This window comes from Peromyscus eremicus, chromosome 19 (genome assembly GCF_949786415.1).
Source record: "Peromyscus eremicus chromosome 19, PerEre_H2_v1, whole genome shotgun sequence".
NCBI lineage: Eukaryota > Metazoa > Chordata > Mammalia > Rodentia > Cricetidae > Peromyscus > Peromyscus eremicus.
Window position 1 is genome coordinate 72,277,033 of NC_081435.1, and position 17,438 is coordinate 72,294,470.

At 42.1% G+C, this 17,438-nt stretch overlaps 2 protein-coding genes across 4 annotated transcripts in view; one reads left to right on the forward strand and one right to left on the reverse strand.

The window, feature by feature from the left end:
• Window positions 1-1,408: 1,408 nt before the first annotated feature.
• Window positions 1,409-8,597, reverse strand: Timm21 (translocase of inner mitochondrial membrane 21). Of its 2 annotated transcripts, XM_059246593.1 has the most exons (7): window positions 7,906-8,597; window positions 5,231-5,293; window positions 5,048-5,145; window positions 3,046-3,119; window positions 2,858-2,963; window positions 1,716-1,824; window positions 1,409-1,627 (listed from the first exon to the last, which is right to left on the reverse strand). In XM_059246593.1, exons 1-7 carry the CDS (start codon window positions 8,198-8,200, stop codon window positions 1,605-1,607), a joined length of 768 nt encoding a protein of 255 aa, XP_059102576.1. In that variant the 5' UTR covers window positions 8,201-8,597; the 3' UTR covers window positions 1,409-1,604. The 2 variants fall into 2 exon arrangements, with proteins under 2 accessions (XP_059102576.1, XP_059102577.1); XM_059246594.1 differs by lacking the exon at window positions 1,716-1,824 and having other exon boundaries at window positions 7,906-8,588.
• A 13-nt stretch (window positions 8,598-8,610) lies between these two features.
• The window catches only part of Fbxo15 (F-box protein 15), a 56,842-nt gene continuing 48,014 nt past the window's right edge, over window positions 8,611-17,438 (forward strand). Inside the window, exons 1-2 of one of the 2 annotated variants that reach the window (XM_059246591.1) lie at window positions 8,611-9,241; window positions 16,274-16,384. In XM_059246591.1, the coding sequence (XP_059102574.1) occupies window positions 8,913-9,241; window positions 16,274-16,384 (440 nt within the window). In that variant the 5' untranslated portion in view covers window positions 8,611-8,912. Of the gene's footprint in view, window positions 9,242-16,272; window positions 16,385-17,438 lie in introns of those variants that run through there. The other variant, XM_059246592.1, reaches the window with a different exon arrangement.

Sequence of the window (17,438 nt, forward strand, 5' to 3'; positions counted from 1 at the left end):
GGCCTCCCGTGAGTGTCAACAAAGCATGGCACACCAAGTTGAGGCAGGACCAAGCTCCTCTCCTGCACCAAGGCTGGGCAAGGCAACCAGCATGGGGAACAGGTTCCCAAAAGCCAGCTAAGTGCCACGGACAGGTCCTGATTCCACTGCTGGGAGACTGACAAACAGACCACGCTACACAACTGTCACACACCTGCAGAGGGCCTAGGTTGGTCCCATGCAGGCTCCCTAGCTGGCAAGACACCATCTTAAAGAAAAAAAAGTTTAAAAATAGTTGAAACAAAGTAGTTAAAGTAAAAAAAAAAAAAAAAATCAAGTAACTGGAGATAAACTATGTTAGACAGACAGACAGACAGGGATATTTCCTCTCCTGAATAAGCTACCATCTCAAGAACACATCCAGAACCCCTTACCACCCATTTCCAAAGATGGAAGAAACAGCAGCCAGGAAATCCTCCTGAGGATAAAGAGGTTTCTAGACCTGTCCAGTGCAGAGCACACTTGTTTATATGATCAAGACTTCCAAGGGGAGACCGCTTTTTTTTTTTTTTTTTGGTTTTTTCAAAACAGGGTTTCTCTATGTAGCTTTGCGGGACACCACTTTTAACAAACACCCAGAAAAGACTTAAATAGAACAAGGTATTTATTTATTTTTGTATGTTCTGATATATTTGGACAAGCCAAATGAGAGATTTTTCTTATGAAATGTTCGTGCAAAATACGCAAATTTGTAAAATTGGAGTTTTGTCTGAACACGTTGAAACACTTAAGTGACCCTCCCATACATTCACTCAGTTCCCTTCAGAGTTGGAAGTGTAAAGTATCAGTGTTACATTCTGAAAGGGCTGGAACATCCATGGTGCATCAACAGTTCTGGGATGTGTCCTGTAACTCTTGCTCAGTCACACTAACCAGAGGGGAGGTCTGATACACGGCCCATGCATCCACCAGTAGAGGTGGAGTGAGCCATTCCCCTGCTTATGGACTGTGCACTCTCCCTGTGCGCAGCGTCCACAGCTCAGGAGGGGTACACAGATTGACTCCCAAGGTCATGAGTTCATGTAACCTTCCCACAATGTATTTATCATCTGGCTTACTACAGATAAATTTTCACATTTATCTCAAATCAGATTCCAAAGTAAGTGAAAATTTGACATCTTTATGTTAGTTTTATCTTTATTTTGTAGGCTATAGAAAAACTACACATATTAAAAAGCATAAAATACTGAAACTTTTATTTATGTGGTATATAAATTTAAGTAACAAAAATTTATCATGAACATAGAGCTGAAATACTGTCATGATTGACAACTCCACATGATAAGTAAAATTTGCTACATTTCATGAATTTCATAAGAAGAACTCAGTTTGGTTTGTTCAAACTCATGATCTCTCACATTACACTCACTTTCTATGTGACATACTTTTTATTCTTGTTTTTCTGAACAGATTCTGAAAGAGTTGTAAGATCACAGTGGCGATGAATCCCTTTATTCCCTGCAAGAAGCAGCAGGCTGGCTTGATTCTCTTAACTCTCTTGGGAACGATTATCTTCAACAACAATAGATCTAGTAGGAGCCACTTCCACAAATACGTATCGAAATTCAAACCGGCCACTCTGTGGGTTCTGAAAAACATGAAGAAGTTGTTACCCTCTCCTGCCAAGGGCCGTGGCATACAGCAGGTGACAACTAGTGTTCAACAGGTCGACCTACCAGATGGGTAACTGTTGAGGAGCCCCACTAGGCAAGTCCATGGGGTCACTGGCCATGGAAACCGGTTGTTTTCTGTCCGTAACGTTCTCATGTGCCACCACTTACCTCCCTAAAAAGAACAGCTGTGGGTTTTTCCCACAGCTTATGGGTAGTGTGTTTTACATCTCTGGGCACACATATAGCTGTGGGTGGTTAGGAAGATGATTTCTGATTAAGCTGTACAATTCTGATAATACTAGAATATTTTTCAAAACTGACACAGAAAAGTAACAGTATTCTCAGTCACAAGGACAGCTAATTTTAGACTTCAGAACAAATTCAGAAAAGACTGGCTGCTCCTGCAGAGAATATATACAAAGACCAATTCCCAAGTGTTTATTGTGAAGCACCTTTGGTAGACATAACCCTCTGCAGTAATTGACTGTCTGCATGTCCTCCCAGCCTCAGTTTATGTTACAGGACTCAGGGTTCAGCCAACTAACTGTTACTGTTAAGTCCTGAATTTCAATGTCACTTTCTGTCTGGAAAAGAGCTACATGCAAGGCCAAGCGTTACTCAATGGCTGGCCTGCACGACCTTCCTAGCCTGAGAGAAACAGTGTGACTTAGCATGTGTTATGAGAATGGGTTGGACCCTGAAAAATGTTACATATAATTGTCCCGAGTTTGGCTGTGAGAGGGGGCTGTGCAGAGCTGTGTGGAGAGCTGCTGTATAAACTGCTGGGCAGAGGTGAGACTGTGTGTGCTGAGGGAGGGATGTAGCTGAATGGGCAGAGAGAAAAGTGTGAGATGAAGAAGTGTGAGAGATAAAAGAAGACGTAGCATGAGAGAGAATTGGAACTACAGATTTAGAATAGCGAGAACTGGAACTTAAGGTTTAGAACTATAGAATTAGAACAAAAGAATTAGAGGATATTGAAGAAGAATAAAAGAGAATTACCCTCAGATTGTGTGTGAATTATTATAGATAAGAAGTCTTTCTATCTCTGCTCTTGAGAAACCTTTCTCTGAGTAACCCTGGGTAGCAGTTCTGGGAGCTGGACTCCCTGGTTGTTAAATTCTCCGGAGCTTAAGCAACACTATGCTCAAAATCAGTGGACCCCAGTGACCCCTTCTGACCCCCATGACCCAAGACTGGCATACCTCTTCCACTTCAGCATGCACTGTTCCTTGCTTCCCTGGTTCAGAGCCCTCAATGTAGAATTTCACACGGATGCGCTTTAGCCCATTTTTTGCATATTCAATAAAACTGTCAAGAAAATACAAAGATGACATCCAGGTTCCTTTTATTTAAAATTTATGCTAGAGTTCTTCCAAGGACACCGTATTACCTGACATGCTGTCTCCGCCCACGTCTCGACATTTCCCCGTAGCCTTTAACAGGCTCCCCAAACACACTGATCACCTGCAGAACAGAGACCATGCTTATTTCAATGTGACTCTTTTCATGGCTTTTGTATAAATATTTTCTGACAATCAAGTGATACATTATTTGTTTCCACATTCCAAGTGATTTTAAGAAAAAAAAAAAATCAGTATGGTAAGGGCCCTTAACAAAAATGGTGACCCAAAGAAGAAAACTAGAAATAAAAGGGCATTACTTAGAAATCATACCGTAAATAACTTAATATCTCATGCATGGGGCAGAAATGGTTCACTCTGTAGTGTCACTTGTAGCTTTAGAATGACACAGGCTGTTGAGGCAGGGGGAGGGGCTTGGACCTGCCTCTACTGAATGTACCAGGCTCTGCTGACTCCCCATGGGAGACCTTACCTTCCTGTAGGAGGGGGTTGGGGGGGTAGGTTGGGGCAGGAGGAGGGAAGAGGGGGATCTATGGTATGTAAAATGAATAAAAAAATTTCTTAATAAAAACAAATAAACATGCATAAATATGCAAAAAGAATGATACAGGCTGAGGTGAATCTGTCTCCTCTCCTTACAAGAAACAAAATAAACCAAAGAATTGAAATATTTCTCTAGTAGCACTCATATTGGAAGATAAAATGGACAGGCATTTGACATGAAATTATTAGGTGTCTAGTATTAAAAGCTGAGAGGTAAAAATGAAATTTTAAAGCCCTAAGCACAGCGAGGAAAAAATATCAAGTAATGATGATGCTGTTAAACTAAACCAGGTGGAAGTCTTTTCTTCCTAATGAGAAAATTCACTTGCTGTAGAAACAGTTTGCATTGAATTTTCAAAGCAAACACGTTGGACTCCTCTCTAAAGAACACAAATTGAATACCAAATTGAAAATACCATAGTTTGTCTCTTTGCTGAGTGTCCTTATTACTGCAAGCGTGCATGAAAAGGAAGGCTGTCAATCAACAGACACCAAAGACCCAAGAGCTGAAAGAGGCACCAACTGACAGAGTTAACAGGTTAAGCCCAGCAGTGTCAGACTGGGATTATCTACTGTAAGGGGGCACATAGTCTGGCAAAAGTGGGACTTAACTAGTGCCGACAAAACAGACCTGCTGAGGTTTAAGGACCAACTAGGAAGCTATGACCCCAACAACACCCACTCTTTCCTATATTCTGTGTGGTTCTATTTGTCTCAGTCTGTGATTACCACTGCATCCTAATACAGGCTAGGCACCTACCAGAGGCCACACAAAACTCCCTGAATTCCAAACAATTACATTGGGGTGTCCTAAGTGTGGTCTTTGCCAAAATCAACTCTCCTAGCTATACTTCTCAGTCTCCCCTCTGTGGTTGAGGACACAAAAGGAAAAATGCCAGAGACCACTAGCATCTGAGGTATCCACCCTGACTCAGAGGCATTTAACAACCATGAAGAACTGGTAAAATGAAACATACGTAGTGATCTTTGAGTGCCAAGATGCTGTGGAATAATCCTGTACACTGTGTAAATTACACTGTGATTGTTTTACTAAAGAAGCTGACTGGCCAATAGCTTGACAGGATAAGGTTAGGTGGGAAAACCAGACTAAGGAAACTGGGAAGAAGAAGGGCAGAGTCAGAGGAGTCACCAGCAAGACACAAGTAAGGACTTAGGAGGTGCAAGATAAAAAGAGAGGTAATGCTATGTGGCAGAAAGTAGATTAATATAAATGGGTTAAGTTGTAAGAGTTAGCTAGTAACAAGCTTGAGCTATTGGCCAAGCATTTAAAATTCACATCAAGTCTCTGTGTTGGTTGTTTGGGAACTGGCAGGCAGGAAAGAAAAGTCCATCTACACCAGGATCAAAGTGAGTCAATGAATAAAGACCTAATAACATAAAAGCAACCCAAGCAGCTCAACACGGTAGGGTGTCACTGCTTCAGAAGTGGTGCATTCCTGCTTCCCAACATCTCATCAGAGAACTAACCTCAGGATGTGTTCTGCATTTTTCTAAGGCTTTCCCATATATGATATTAGGACTGGATGAAGAAAACAGCTCTTTGAAAATCGTGTAGAACAAGCCACCTGAAAAAGCAGAGAGAAAAATGAGGCAAAGCCATGGGGTGAGAGGCTGTGGAAAGGTATTCAGACGCTTGCTGGGTTCTCTAACCTGTAATGCTGACTCCGAAGAGCACCACTACCAAGTAGGTGAAGTCTCTTCCAGCTTCTTTCACTGCAAAGAAAAAAATGTTGATAGGTTACAAGAGTGTCCACAGTACCCTGGCCCCTGGAGGCTTTGCGTGTTTCAAGCAGGTGGCACGTGGGGGTCAAGGTCCAACGGAACATTCTCAGCAGCTGATCTCAATGCTCCTGAGCTTCAGAGTTTCAAAAAAAAAAAAAAATCCCTCATCTTAGTGCTAACCAGGCCTAGCCTCACTTAGCTTCCAAGAGCAGAAGAAAATAGGCTGTCTGGTGTGGTATGGCTGTATACAGGGCCTAGCAATCTCTGTACTTCTTTCACTGAAGGTCATAATGTTGATACTGCTTCCTTCCTAGTGGCAGAAAACCCTTATCAGTCTCTGAGATCGAGAACAGCCACAGATGAGCAACATGGACACAGGTTTGCCCTGTCCAGATCAAGAATGCCAACTCAGTCAACCCAAAGACAAGGGAACAAAGGGACCCAAATAAATGATAGCAACTCTTACCAGTACCACCCGACAGGTCCCCACTGACTGGTGCATCAAGTCCTCAAACTGAACTTGGACTTGGAAAGTAGGTGGCCAGGACGATCTATGAATCAAATAAACCTACCGAGGCTGTTCATATTTTTCTGCACTAAGTAAGTATATGAACATATGGATTAAAGAGAAGTCTGGGGAACTAAGGTAATCAATCAAGATATTATTATGGGGGAGTATGTATTTATACACATTACTTACATAAGTGCATGCTATGTGCAAAAAGCTATATCATCACAGTGTTATTTTTTCACAGATGCTGAGAACATTTATCCCTTTGGTACACTTATAGGTTAGTATAGTCACATTAGTAACCCAGATTTCTCTAACTTCAATCTGTAGCTGTAACCAACCGTCTTGCTCAGTCAGTAGAGCATGAGACTCTTAATCTCAGGGTCGTGGGTTCGTGCCCCACGTTGGGTGCCAAATGTAGATGTAACCAACTGTCTTATTAAATAAGAAACACAGAGCCGATTCAGAGAAGAAAGCCAAGAGGTCAGAGCTAAGAGCCTTACCCTTCCTACTTCAGCCAAGAGAGCTCTCCGAAAAGGGGCCTACTTCCTGTCTATTCGTCTTTATATAGACTGTCTGTTCTGCCTTCTTATTGGTTGTAAACCCAAACACATGACTGCTTCGTCACTGCCTGTATGTATAGCCCTCCAGGTCCTCTATGGTATTGAGATTAAAGGCGTGTGTCTCCAATGTTGGCTGTATCCTTGAACACACAGAGATCTACCTAGCTCTGTCTACCAAGTGCTGGGACTAAAGGCATGCGCCACCAGCGCTACGCTCTTGCTATGGCTCTAAGAGCTCTGACCCCCAGGCAACTTTATTTATTAACATACAATTAAAATCACATTTCAGTACAAATAAAATACCATCACATCAATCCTTAAAAATTTGTTCTTCCAGAAAATAAAAAATTAACAGGTGGTATTTTCCCCCTACTTTTTTCATATGTACAGTAAAATATTATAAATAAAACCACTTATTTAAAAATAACATACTTTTGGTTTTAGTACAGGTTGCTAACTTGAAATGTGTTCGGGGGCTAGAGAGATGGCTCAGTGGTTAAAAGTACTTGCTGCTCTTGCAGAACTGGAGTTCAGTTCCCAGAACTGACATCTGGTGGCTCACAATTGCCTGTAACTCCAGCTACAGAGGATCTGACAACCTTTTCTGACTTCTACTACACTCACGTATGTACACACACACACACACACAATGAAAGAAAATTTTTAAAAAAGAAAATAGAAATATTGCATCTACCAAAATTTGTATATTTTATGGGATCGATCTAAACAATAATTGCTTCATAAATCCAATCTCTTTACTAGGCTCAGGGGCTGAGGCCTACAATGGCAATCTCTATTCCATTATCCATATATCATAAACTACACGTCAACAGACACTGTGTGGGGCCCGAAATTGAGAGTGCAGTAACAATTAGATTAAGACATAACCGTATTTGTTTCTGCTTTCCACATCAGGTCATTGGCCTGGGCACCCCAAAATCCTGTTCCTTCAAATACTCAGTCCTGATAGGAATTTTCTAATTCAAGAACCAATAGCTCCCGTAATGTCTACTGTAAAGCTGTGAATATTACACACACTTGTTAAGTTTAAAAAATTCCTGTTAAATATTACAGTGTAGTGCTCTTCATCCTTCTGACTTTTTTGACCCAATGGTCTCACACAAGATCCCATTCCTTGTGTTTCTGCAGTCCTCTGCCTCTCTGTTATTGAACAACATAACACTTTCTCTATAGGCTGATAATAATATCTCTTCTTATTTATCCACACAATTATTATTCGCAATGGAATAGTTACACCAAATTCGAGATCAATTTTCAAAACAATTATAAAGTTGTGAAAACTGTGGGTCGACAGTGTTTGGTTGTAAACTATATATTTAACAGTTCTGTTCATTCTTTTAATCTTTATAATTCCCCTACCCCATCTTTAGACGTGAACTCGGCATAAAATGGTATTTGGCAGATTTTGTGACGTTGGCTGGGGGGACTGGTCTTTACCGAAGTAATGTAATATATATAATAATAATAATAATAATAATAATTATTATTATTATTATTATTACATTTACCTTTCTGAGACGTCGAGACGCTAGTTTCCCCTCTCTGATTTCTGGTAACAGAGACTTGCTTGCTGCTGTCCTCCTTTGCTTTCTGGGGGTCCGGTCCTTGTGTCCAGAAGGTTTTCTGGGTGAACCCCAAAACAGTTCTAGGATGCACTGTTTTCTTCTGCTCTAGCAGCCCCCATCTCAAAGGCTGCGTCTTCAAGGAAGCTTTGGTGAGCATAGAGTGTGGCAACAATTGCCTGCCCCAGGATCCGGGCAGCTTCTCCATATGCTGCACAACTCGTAGAAAAGCACAAATCATGTTCACAAAAACTATGAGGCTTCGGGATTGCAACTTCTAAAGCTTAGTAATCCACACACTCAAGCGGACAAACCATGAAATCAACTCATTTACATCACACAGTGTGTTAGGTGGATATCAAGATGAAAAAAATCTACAAGAGAGGTTACGCACACCTTGTTGTCCTTTTTTTCCTCTTGAATTAATATGTCCTTTTAAATTTAAAATGTACCTTACTATTGACATTCACATCTTGCCCGCCATGCTTTCGCAAAGCAGCCTGGGAAATCCCACACATCCTGGGAATCGAAGTTTAAGGACTTCACTTTTTACTGTGTAACCACGGAAAAAGGAAGGCAGGATGGACTACATCTCCCACAATGCCAAGCAGCAAGCCCCGTCTGTATTCCCAGACGCCTCTGCGCCGGCCTCTGCGCGTGCGCTGAGTGTCCTTATGGCAGGATGAGGCGGGGATGTTAATGTTATCCCAGGTTCTTCAATGGCTGCGTGGGTTAAACAGAACTTGCAAAATCGAATTAGTTGCAAACTGCGTGTTCTCATGGCCTTTTTATAGAGGACTGTCAACTGTTCATGTCGTGGGTTTGCCATAAATATGAGAAAGTGACAATTTCAGCGTTTCCGTTTCTGCTCAAGAAAACAGCTAACACACGTAGATGAACCGGGCCACCACAGGCCACCCGACCTCAGCTCGGAGCGGTGAACTGGCATCAGAATGACCGGGGCATGGGAAAGAAGCCGGACCCGGAAGTGTCCGGAACGCCGTTCCCGAAGCAAAAGCGGAGGCGTCCACCGGGAAACGCAGCCCACGTCCGCGCGAGCCTGGACGCGGCTCTGCGCACGCGTGAGGGGCAGCGCTTCACGTCTGCACTGTCGCGCGGCTAGAAGGTACCTTTGGGTCTCCATGGCGACCGGACGCGGTCGGATGCTGTGGCCGGGATGCTTTGGCCTTCAGGCTCTGCGCGGGTGCCTTCACGGGGACGGCGCTGGCGCGGGGGCGGCGGCGGCTGCGGCTGCGGCAGCCGCGGGGCGCTCCGGGTTCAGGTGACTCGGGGCTCGCGGGTGGGTCTCTCGGTATCCCACCCCACTGCTCGCTCTTTCTGGAATATTTTCATTGGTCCCACTCTGGCATGTGACTCCTTAAACGCGCGAAAGATCGTTCAGAACGACAGAGGGAAACCTCTCCATCCTGGAAACCTGGGGTACCTCAAGTTAGGACACAAGTAGAGGTACTTTGGAAGTAGCGTGTTAGTAAGCATTCCACCCATTCATTGGTAGGCCCCGGGGTGAGGCTCTCAGGAGACTTCCAATAGCTGGGAGCGAGCAGCGCACTTGTGAAGACAGGCGAAGACTTTCCGCTTGCATGGGGCACAAGGCTCTCAAGTACCTTTCTTGTATTTTAGAGATTTTAGCACGAGAATCACACCTTAGCCTTTCTGATGACCTTGTAACGTGGAGTAGAATTTCTCCATCGAAACCCAGTGCTAAACAGGTGCTTCTAGCCATCAGGATGGCCTCGAGGCATGTACTCCTCGACGTTTTGTGCACCTCTCCCACCACGCCAAGTTGTTTTCTAGACAGTCACGTCTTGTTATGCACCTCTGTTCTAGTTTTCAGTGTTCCTGTTAAGTGTCAGGGCCTGCAAGACCACTGTTCCGTCCTCAGGGTTAACTTTCTGTTTCTTTCAAGGAGTGCCTTTAAGCCAAAGGATATTCCTCTCTCACAGTGAGAGAAAATGATTTTAGGGAATAGGAAAAGGACCTCTCTGAAGAATCTTTATTTACCCAAATAAGTACCATACTAAACTTGCTTTCTTGTGAGCTGTTTCTAGCACTGTGCCCATCACTCCAGTTAGATCGCTTAGGTGGAGGGATAATGCTAAGAATTTACTTTTTTTCCCTTTTCAGACAGGGTCTTTCTGTGTAGCCCTGGTTGTCCTATCCTGGAACTCAATCTGTAGACCAGGCTGGCCTAGAACTCATTGAGATCCTCTTGCCTCCGCCTCCCAAGTGCTGGGATTAAAGGCCATTGCCCCCACGCCAGACAAGAATTTAAATTCCTGAGGATTTTCACTTTATTTCCAAGGCTTACTTGATTTATACATGCAACAGTTGTGTACATGCTTTTTAAGCAGCCAAATATCTTTGTGTAGGCATAAAAATAACCTGTTAATAGGTTATGTCAACTACCTAAGTTATCTCACTCCCTCCCCCAACTCCAGGGTCCTGCCCTATGTCCTTCCTAAGTCCCCCATTCTTACCCTGTTTAAGAAAGATGGCATCATTATAATAGTTGTTGACTGAGTTCTCATGGACACGTCATAAGACTCGCGACAGAATGGTGACCTTGTTTGCAATAAAAAAAACGGAAGACTGGCCTTTAACCTGGAAACGTTAACTTTAATTTTCTTCTATTCCTAAAGTTATTCTTTAGGTATTGCTCTGTGTGGGAGAGCAAGATGAACTTCATCTGAGTCTTTTATTTCTTTTTCAGTTGGGTGACCTTTCTGATAGATCGATTTAAATAAAGTACCTGCCATGATGGTGTGGGAACCTGCTCTCAGCCTGTGAATTTGACCTCTATAGATTCTTCTGGTAAAGAAAAGTCAGCTGTTAAGAATAGAATGGTTGACTATGCTTTAAGAAGGCAGTTATTAGCTGTGCTGTGGTGCTACACGCCTTTAATCCCAGCACTCATGAGGCAGAGGCAGGCGGATCTCCAAGTTCAAGGCCAGCCTGGTCTACAGATTAAGTTCCAGGACAGCCAAGGCTACACGAGAAAATTGCGTGCCAATTAGGAATCACTAGTTTCTCATTTAACACAAAATAAGAACATTTATAAACGTTATGTTCTATAAGAAATACAGCATAATGCATATCAGGTTTGGTTAATTTATACTTAGTCTAATTTGATTTATTTCATACTAGCAAATACAATTTAAAGTTATTTTTATAAATGTCTTGAGTTTATTCTAAGCTATCAGGCAAAATGTTGACTCGAGATGTATTTACTGCTAATCCATTGTCCTTCTGTCGGATGTTTTCTTTGTGGTACTTGAAAAATGTTTCCAAACTAAACAGTGGATTTGATATAGAGCTGTTTGAAGATATGTGTTCAGCTCACTGGTTGTTTAGTGAAGTGGCCCATTTACAATGTGAAGTCAGTTTCAGGAAGAAGTGGAGATGTGCTTTTCAATCATGCCAAAATTAAATTGACAGATATTTGAAATGGTAAAAAGAGCTCCAAAAGGATTGTCAGGAGAATCTTGGGGATGCTCCTCTGCTAGCTTGGGACCATAATATCTTTTAAATTAGCTAGTTGGAGACTTATCCAAAAGTAGCCATGCCATTTTTAGAAAAGTGTTAAAAATAAAATACCCTTGCTTTTCTTATAAATGTAGGATGCAGTAAGTTGTAAATGCATTCCCTTGTGCAGAATATGCCATTAAGATGTATTTGAAGAATAAACTGGTAAATAAGCTGTAGTAAATGCTTTAGTCAAAGATATGCATATCTGTTTGGTATCAGATTAGGGAAAAGCCTTTGGTACCTTTTTCTTTTCTAAATAACTGATGCCAGAAAGCACCTACCTGCCCAGTCATTACTTAACTGTGTAGGGAGAGTAAACAGCTTGATGTTGAAGATGTCATAGTACACGATTGTGGTGGTATTGTGTTCCCCCAAATATTGTGCACTCTAATAAACTTATCTGGGGTCAGAGAACAGAACAGCCACAATGTTAAACATAGAGGTTAGGCAATGGTAGCACACACCTTTAATTCTAACATTCCAGAGGCAGAAATCTGTTTGGATCTCTGTGAGTTCAAGGCCACACTGGAAACAGCCAGGCATGGTTACTCACACCTTTAATTCCAAGAAGTGATGGCAGAAAGCAGAAAGGTATTTAAGGCGTGAGGACGAGGAACTAGAGGCTGGTTAAGCTTTTAGGCTTTTGAGCAGCACAGTTCAGCTGAGAGTCATCCAGTCTGAGGAAACAGGATCACCTGAGGAATTGGCGAGGTGAGGAAGCTGTGGCTTGTTCTACTTCTCTGATCTTCCCGTGTTTACCCCAATACCTGGCCCTGGGTTTGTCTTTGTTAATAAGACCTTTTAAGATTCCTGCTACACACGTTAATCTGCAGTTCTTGTACACATACTTAGAAACGAGATGACTGTTCATTTCATGAGATTTTTCTCAGCAAGTGAGCGAACTGCCTGGATTAGGCCTCTCTGTGTTCCCATGTTTCTTGAAAGCTAAGTAGTAATGTGCTTCTCAGAGGCATAGCCCTCAGATGTGGGCAGGGGCCACAGAGGTCCTTTTTCTGATGTGTAAAATTGACACAAAGATTTTGGGGGCAAATTAAATAAATAATTTAAATAGAAGTCTTCATAAGACATAAAATATTAAGAGAACATAGAAATTGTACTGAGTCCTGCCTACTGTATATTGCTACCACCAAACATTGTTCTTATGACTATATCTTAGCTTCAATATGTTGGCTTTTCTTCTGGACATTTGCGCATGCGTGTGTGTGTGTGTGTGTGTGTGTGTGTGTGTGTGTGTACACGTGTACACACGTGCCTTTTTCTTTTAGAGAGATTAAAAAATACATTTACTATTAAACTATGGCCTGGTATTTCAACTGGTGTATTTATTTGGAAAGTGTTGAATACTACCTGAATGCTGTGTATATTGTGGGTGCTGAAGATGACTACGAGGTCAAAGCCACTTGGTGATAGAGAAGACAGTCAAGTTCAGTGTTTGATGGTGACACATGGGGAAGAGCTTAAAGGGCTCGTCCTCAGGAGCTGGATTAGAGTTTGAGATGGCTTCCAAGGACCTCTGGATGAGATCATGTTGTTAGATTAAGTGCTTAAAGTAGGTGAGTAGCAAGCTATGCAGATAGCTGGAAGACAGCATGGGCCTGTTTGTATTTGAAACGACTGTGTAGACATTGTCTCTCCATTGGCTGTTGTTAACGTCATGGATACGGTGCAGCTTTACCAGTTCCTATCCCTAGGCTGTGTCTACTGTTTTCTTCTCCAGGACAAGTAGCTTTGAGGTGGACATTTATTGAGAGAATGATCAGGGCACATTTTCTTGAGTTAAGGCTTATTTCTAGAAATGGAATTCTGGCTTTAAAAAACGTGTGTGCTTTTTAAGGATCTCATTACTAGACTTACTGCTCTGTCTGTCCTTGCACCAGCGAGATAGCTAGCTTCTCTGTAACATGGTGAGCAAGAGTCCTTAGCATGTTTGGTTTTTGCTAGGTTGAAGTTTATGCACCATACTATTTTTCTTTGTTCTTTTAGATAGGCCTAAGGTGTGTGTGTTTGTGTGAGGTTTCCTGCACCTAAGTGCAGGTGCTGGTAGATGCCAGAGGCCTTAGGTTCACCTGGCACTGAAATTCAGGCAGTTGTGAGCTCCCTGGTGTAGGTGCTAGGAACCAAACTCAAGTCCTCTGTGAGTGCAGCACCCACTCATAAACCCTGAACCATCTCAGCAGCCATCCAGCATCTCTTGATTGAAAAACTACACTGTGGCAAAACACTGTTACCAATATCATAATGCTTTTTAGGTAAGTTTTTTACTTGACTTGCCACAACAGTGTTAGTTTATATTGAAAAGAACTGTGTGTGTTAGTGAGAGAAAGTGCTTAGTTTTCATTCAGTGCTTAGTGTGTGTATGAAACCTTGGACTTCTTGGATCAAGCCTCCACATAGATGGTATATGTAAGTCAATATAGACTATAAGAATAATCACAAGTGATTTTAAATCACTTTAGAATGTATTCTTTAGAAAAGTGATTTGCTGTGTTGACTGGTACTTCCCTTCTCAATACATTTTGTTGTTGGAAACTTTCGCTCCATTTTGTGGTTCATGGTTAGACCAGTCCTAGGAAGCTAGTATTATTTGGGCATCATTCTTTGCTTCTGATTTTCGTGTGAGGGCCAGGTAAATGGGCTTGAAGCTTTTCTGCTGTAGAAATCTTTGTTTAAACACAGAATTTCAACAGAAGTATAAAAGTATATGATCGAGTTAGGTTTTTCTGATTAGAGAGTATGGGGTGACATTCTCAGACTTTCAGATATATGCCTCCCCCCCCCCCCTTTCTGCTCTCCAGAGTTGGACTGAGACCCACTGTCTGGCCTAGCTCAGACTGGAGAGTCAGATGAGACGGGACACACACTGGGCTACATTTGCTCAAGGCTGAGTGCAGAAGCATGTGCTGTCTGCGGTTTCTACTGTGTGTGTTGTTACCCTCAGGCTCTGGGAGAGTTTATCCACCCTCTCATGCCAGGCTGCCAGGGTGCAGACCATAGCTAGTATTTATGGGGAGCTTCTCATGTGCAGGCCACTCTGCTTGTTGCTAACCAGGGGAGAAAAATCATTGTGCGGCTGCTCAGAAGTCTAGAGGAATGCTGCTCGCTGAGCAAGGCAGCTGGGGACTTGTGGAGGATTTGACGATTACCGATAGATACATATTGTGGTGTGCTATCTTGGCAAAAGCTAACAGGCTACATTGCTGCTCGGTCTACTGAGGCTTTGGTTAAGGACCCTTTGTTGCTTGTGCTTCTAATGGTAGGATGTGCTTGGAGTTGAGAATTGGCATCTTTTATGGCCCATTTGGTATATCAGCTTCCAGAGAGTTAATTAGCTTTCCATTGAAATTCTTAGCACAGCCTATTTTTGCTTCTAATCAAGTCCTTTGTTTGGTGTTATTCCAAATACCAGGTTGATCCTGAGGGTGGTTAAACATTGGTGAATGAGAAATGGGTAATATGTACTCTGTATTGCACCTTAAATAGCATGTAGAGTGTAGAGTTGTATCAGTAGCTGATGGATGTGTGTTGTACATTGCTCAAAGAAGTAGTTTCTAGGCATTCCTAAGAGCAATAGAGTCCACTAGGAGAGCTCCTGGGGCTACTTCCTAAAACTGGGCTCTGTGGACTGTGACTGCCTGTTCCTTCAGCCCTCCTCCAGTCTGCTAGTGAGCCTCACTTGTTTTCAGGACTGACCCTAATACAAACTTGCTTTAGGAACTTTGAAAGAGTATGTTTATTTCATCAATACTAAAAACCTGTAAATTATAAGATGCATTATTTTATGCATCTCTAAAAAGACAGCCAATTAAAATATAATTTATTGGATATACAATATTAAAATGTAGGAAACCTTTCGATATAGGTACTTCTGTGCCTAACTAAAGGATAGTTAAACCTTTAAAGGATAGTTAATGCTATCTTTTGAAACTCTTTTCAAAGATCAACAAAGTTGTAGGTTGTGTTGACAGATCTAGCTCACAGATAGGAAGTTATTAAAAATGTATAGATTCTACCTTCATTAGGTTTCTGTTATATTAATGAAACTGGCCGTTCAATATGTCTGGTTTAGTTAGATTTACTTGTTAGCTTGACACAGCCTAAAACCATCTGAGAAGGGAATCTCAGTTGGGGATTGCCCAGATCAGATTGGCCTCTGGCATGGTTGTGAGTGATTGTCTTGACTGTTAACTGATGGGGGAGGGCCCAGCCCACCTTGGGCATCACCATTCCCTGGGTATGTGGTCCTGGGCCATAGAAAGCTAGCTCAGCCTGAGCCTGTGGTGAGCCAGCAGGCTGCATTGCCCTGTGATTCTGCTTCTCACGCTCCTCCTTAGGTTTCTGTTCTCATTGATGAGCTATAGCCTGTAATAAGCCCTCTCTCTAAATTGGTTTTGGTTAGAACATACTGTTGTAGCAACAGCGTGAAACTAGAGCAACATGTTTATCGTTCCCTTTTGTCTCCCTCACGTACATTTTGGAACGCCCCTTCGACAGGCCGGCAGTCTGTAATGAGCACCAGTACTGCACTGTATGTGCAGACTTTAGGTTTGTTTACCTACCACACACTTGATTTGAACCCCCTCCTTCTGTCCCTTCCATTCTTTTCTCCTTCTGTCTTTACTTCCAGAGATGAAGTTTCACATTGAATAATCTTTGGAGTTTATTGATCCTTCAGAATTTTGTAGAGGGGAACAGATAATTCACCTCATTTGGTAATTATATAACTTGAATTTCTCACTTTTGCTTTCAGAAAGGGTTCTGGGGTTAGACTTGCCAGAGGCTCATCTGTCTTGAGGCAGTCTACGAGACATGACCAGCCCAACGAGAAGTCCTCCTCCATCTGTTTTATATCCCTGGACAGGTACGTAGCCTGCTTCTCATGGGGTGGTGGGCTTTAGGCATGGGTTTTTTTTAGAGAAAATTATAGTGCAGCATATACCAAGTTACTATTTTGAGCTTTCTAAGAATAGGGTTATGTAGGAAGAATGTACAACACGGAGTTTGACATGAGTCATGAGCCTGTCACCATTATTCTTATTAGACTAGTTTTATGAAACTCAACTTCTAAAGGTGACAGGTACATTGAATTTTCCTTCTGTTAAATTGTTCTTCCTAATTATTCACTTCTTAGTAGATAAAGACCTATGGAAAGCCAAAAGATCATGTTTCTTCTAAAGTTGTATGAGCCTATGGGGTTTTTTAGATCAGATATTTGGAACTCTTTGTCACTGTGAGGTCTGTACTGTGACCATTGGAACCAAAATCCGTTCAGTCTTTAAAAAAATTGTGAACTGATGTTTAAGATGCCTATAGATGTGTGTTATAATACCATTATGGGATACATTGACATAATTAGCATCCCTTGGAGCCCTGCCACGTTGGTATTTTACCCCAGGATGCAAAGCCTGAAGACCCTGTGTATTGCAAAACTAATTCACAATCGGACATTTAATACTGTATCATAATTAGTTCTGCCAATAATACCATGTTTTATATGCACATTTCAATGTACTTATTTTAGTATATTTTTTACATATAGAAGTCAAAAGAGATAATTAAGGACACCAGTTATGTTTAAAACCCTTTACGCTGGGAATAGGATCTGTCACATAAATCTGATGCTGTACTTGATGCTGAGGGACACATGGTGAGCTTTTACATGTATTTTCTACAAGCTGATGGCCTACTGAGAGAGAGATTTTTTAAGTGAAAAATTATAAATTGAGGTGCATGCTGTCAAGAAAATGAGTGAATTTCATACCCCAGAATAATAAAATCGGGTAGTAGGAGAGGCTTCCTTGGGGAGGTGACTTTGAAAGTGGAAAGTGAAAGTTGAGATTAAAGAGCTTGGAGAAGAATGTACCAGAGTGGGAGCCCAGAGGTGCAGAGGTGGGCGGGCTTCCTGTAGGAGAGGC

Bases quoted from the DNA above. Each gene is read 5' to 3' on its own strand.
- Timm21 (XM_059246593.1), bottom strand. From the start codon at position 8,200: ATGATTTGTGCTTTTCTACGAGTTGTGCAGCATATGGAGAAGCTGCCC. The intron at 5,146-5,230 runs GTTAGAGAACCC...CTGCTTTTTCAG, and splicing joins CTTCGGAGTCAGCATTACAG to GTGGCTTGTTCTACACGATT. The intron at 1,628-1,715 runs GTAGGTCGACCT...CATGTTTTTCAG, and splicing joins CCTCAACAGTTACCCATCTG to AACCCACAGAGTGGCCGGTT.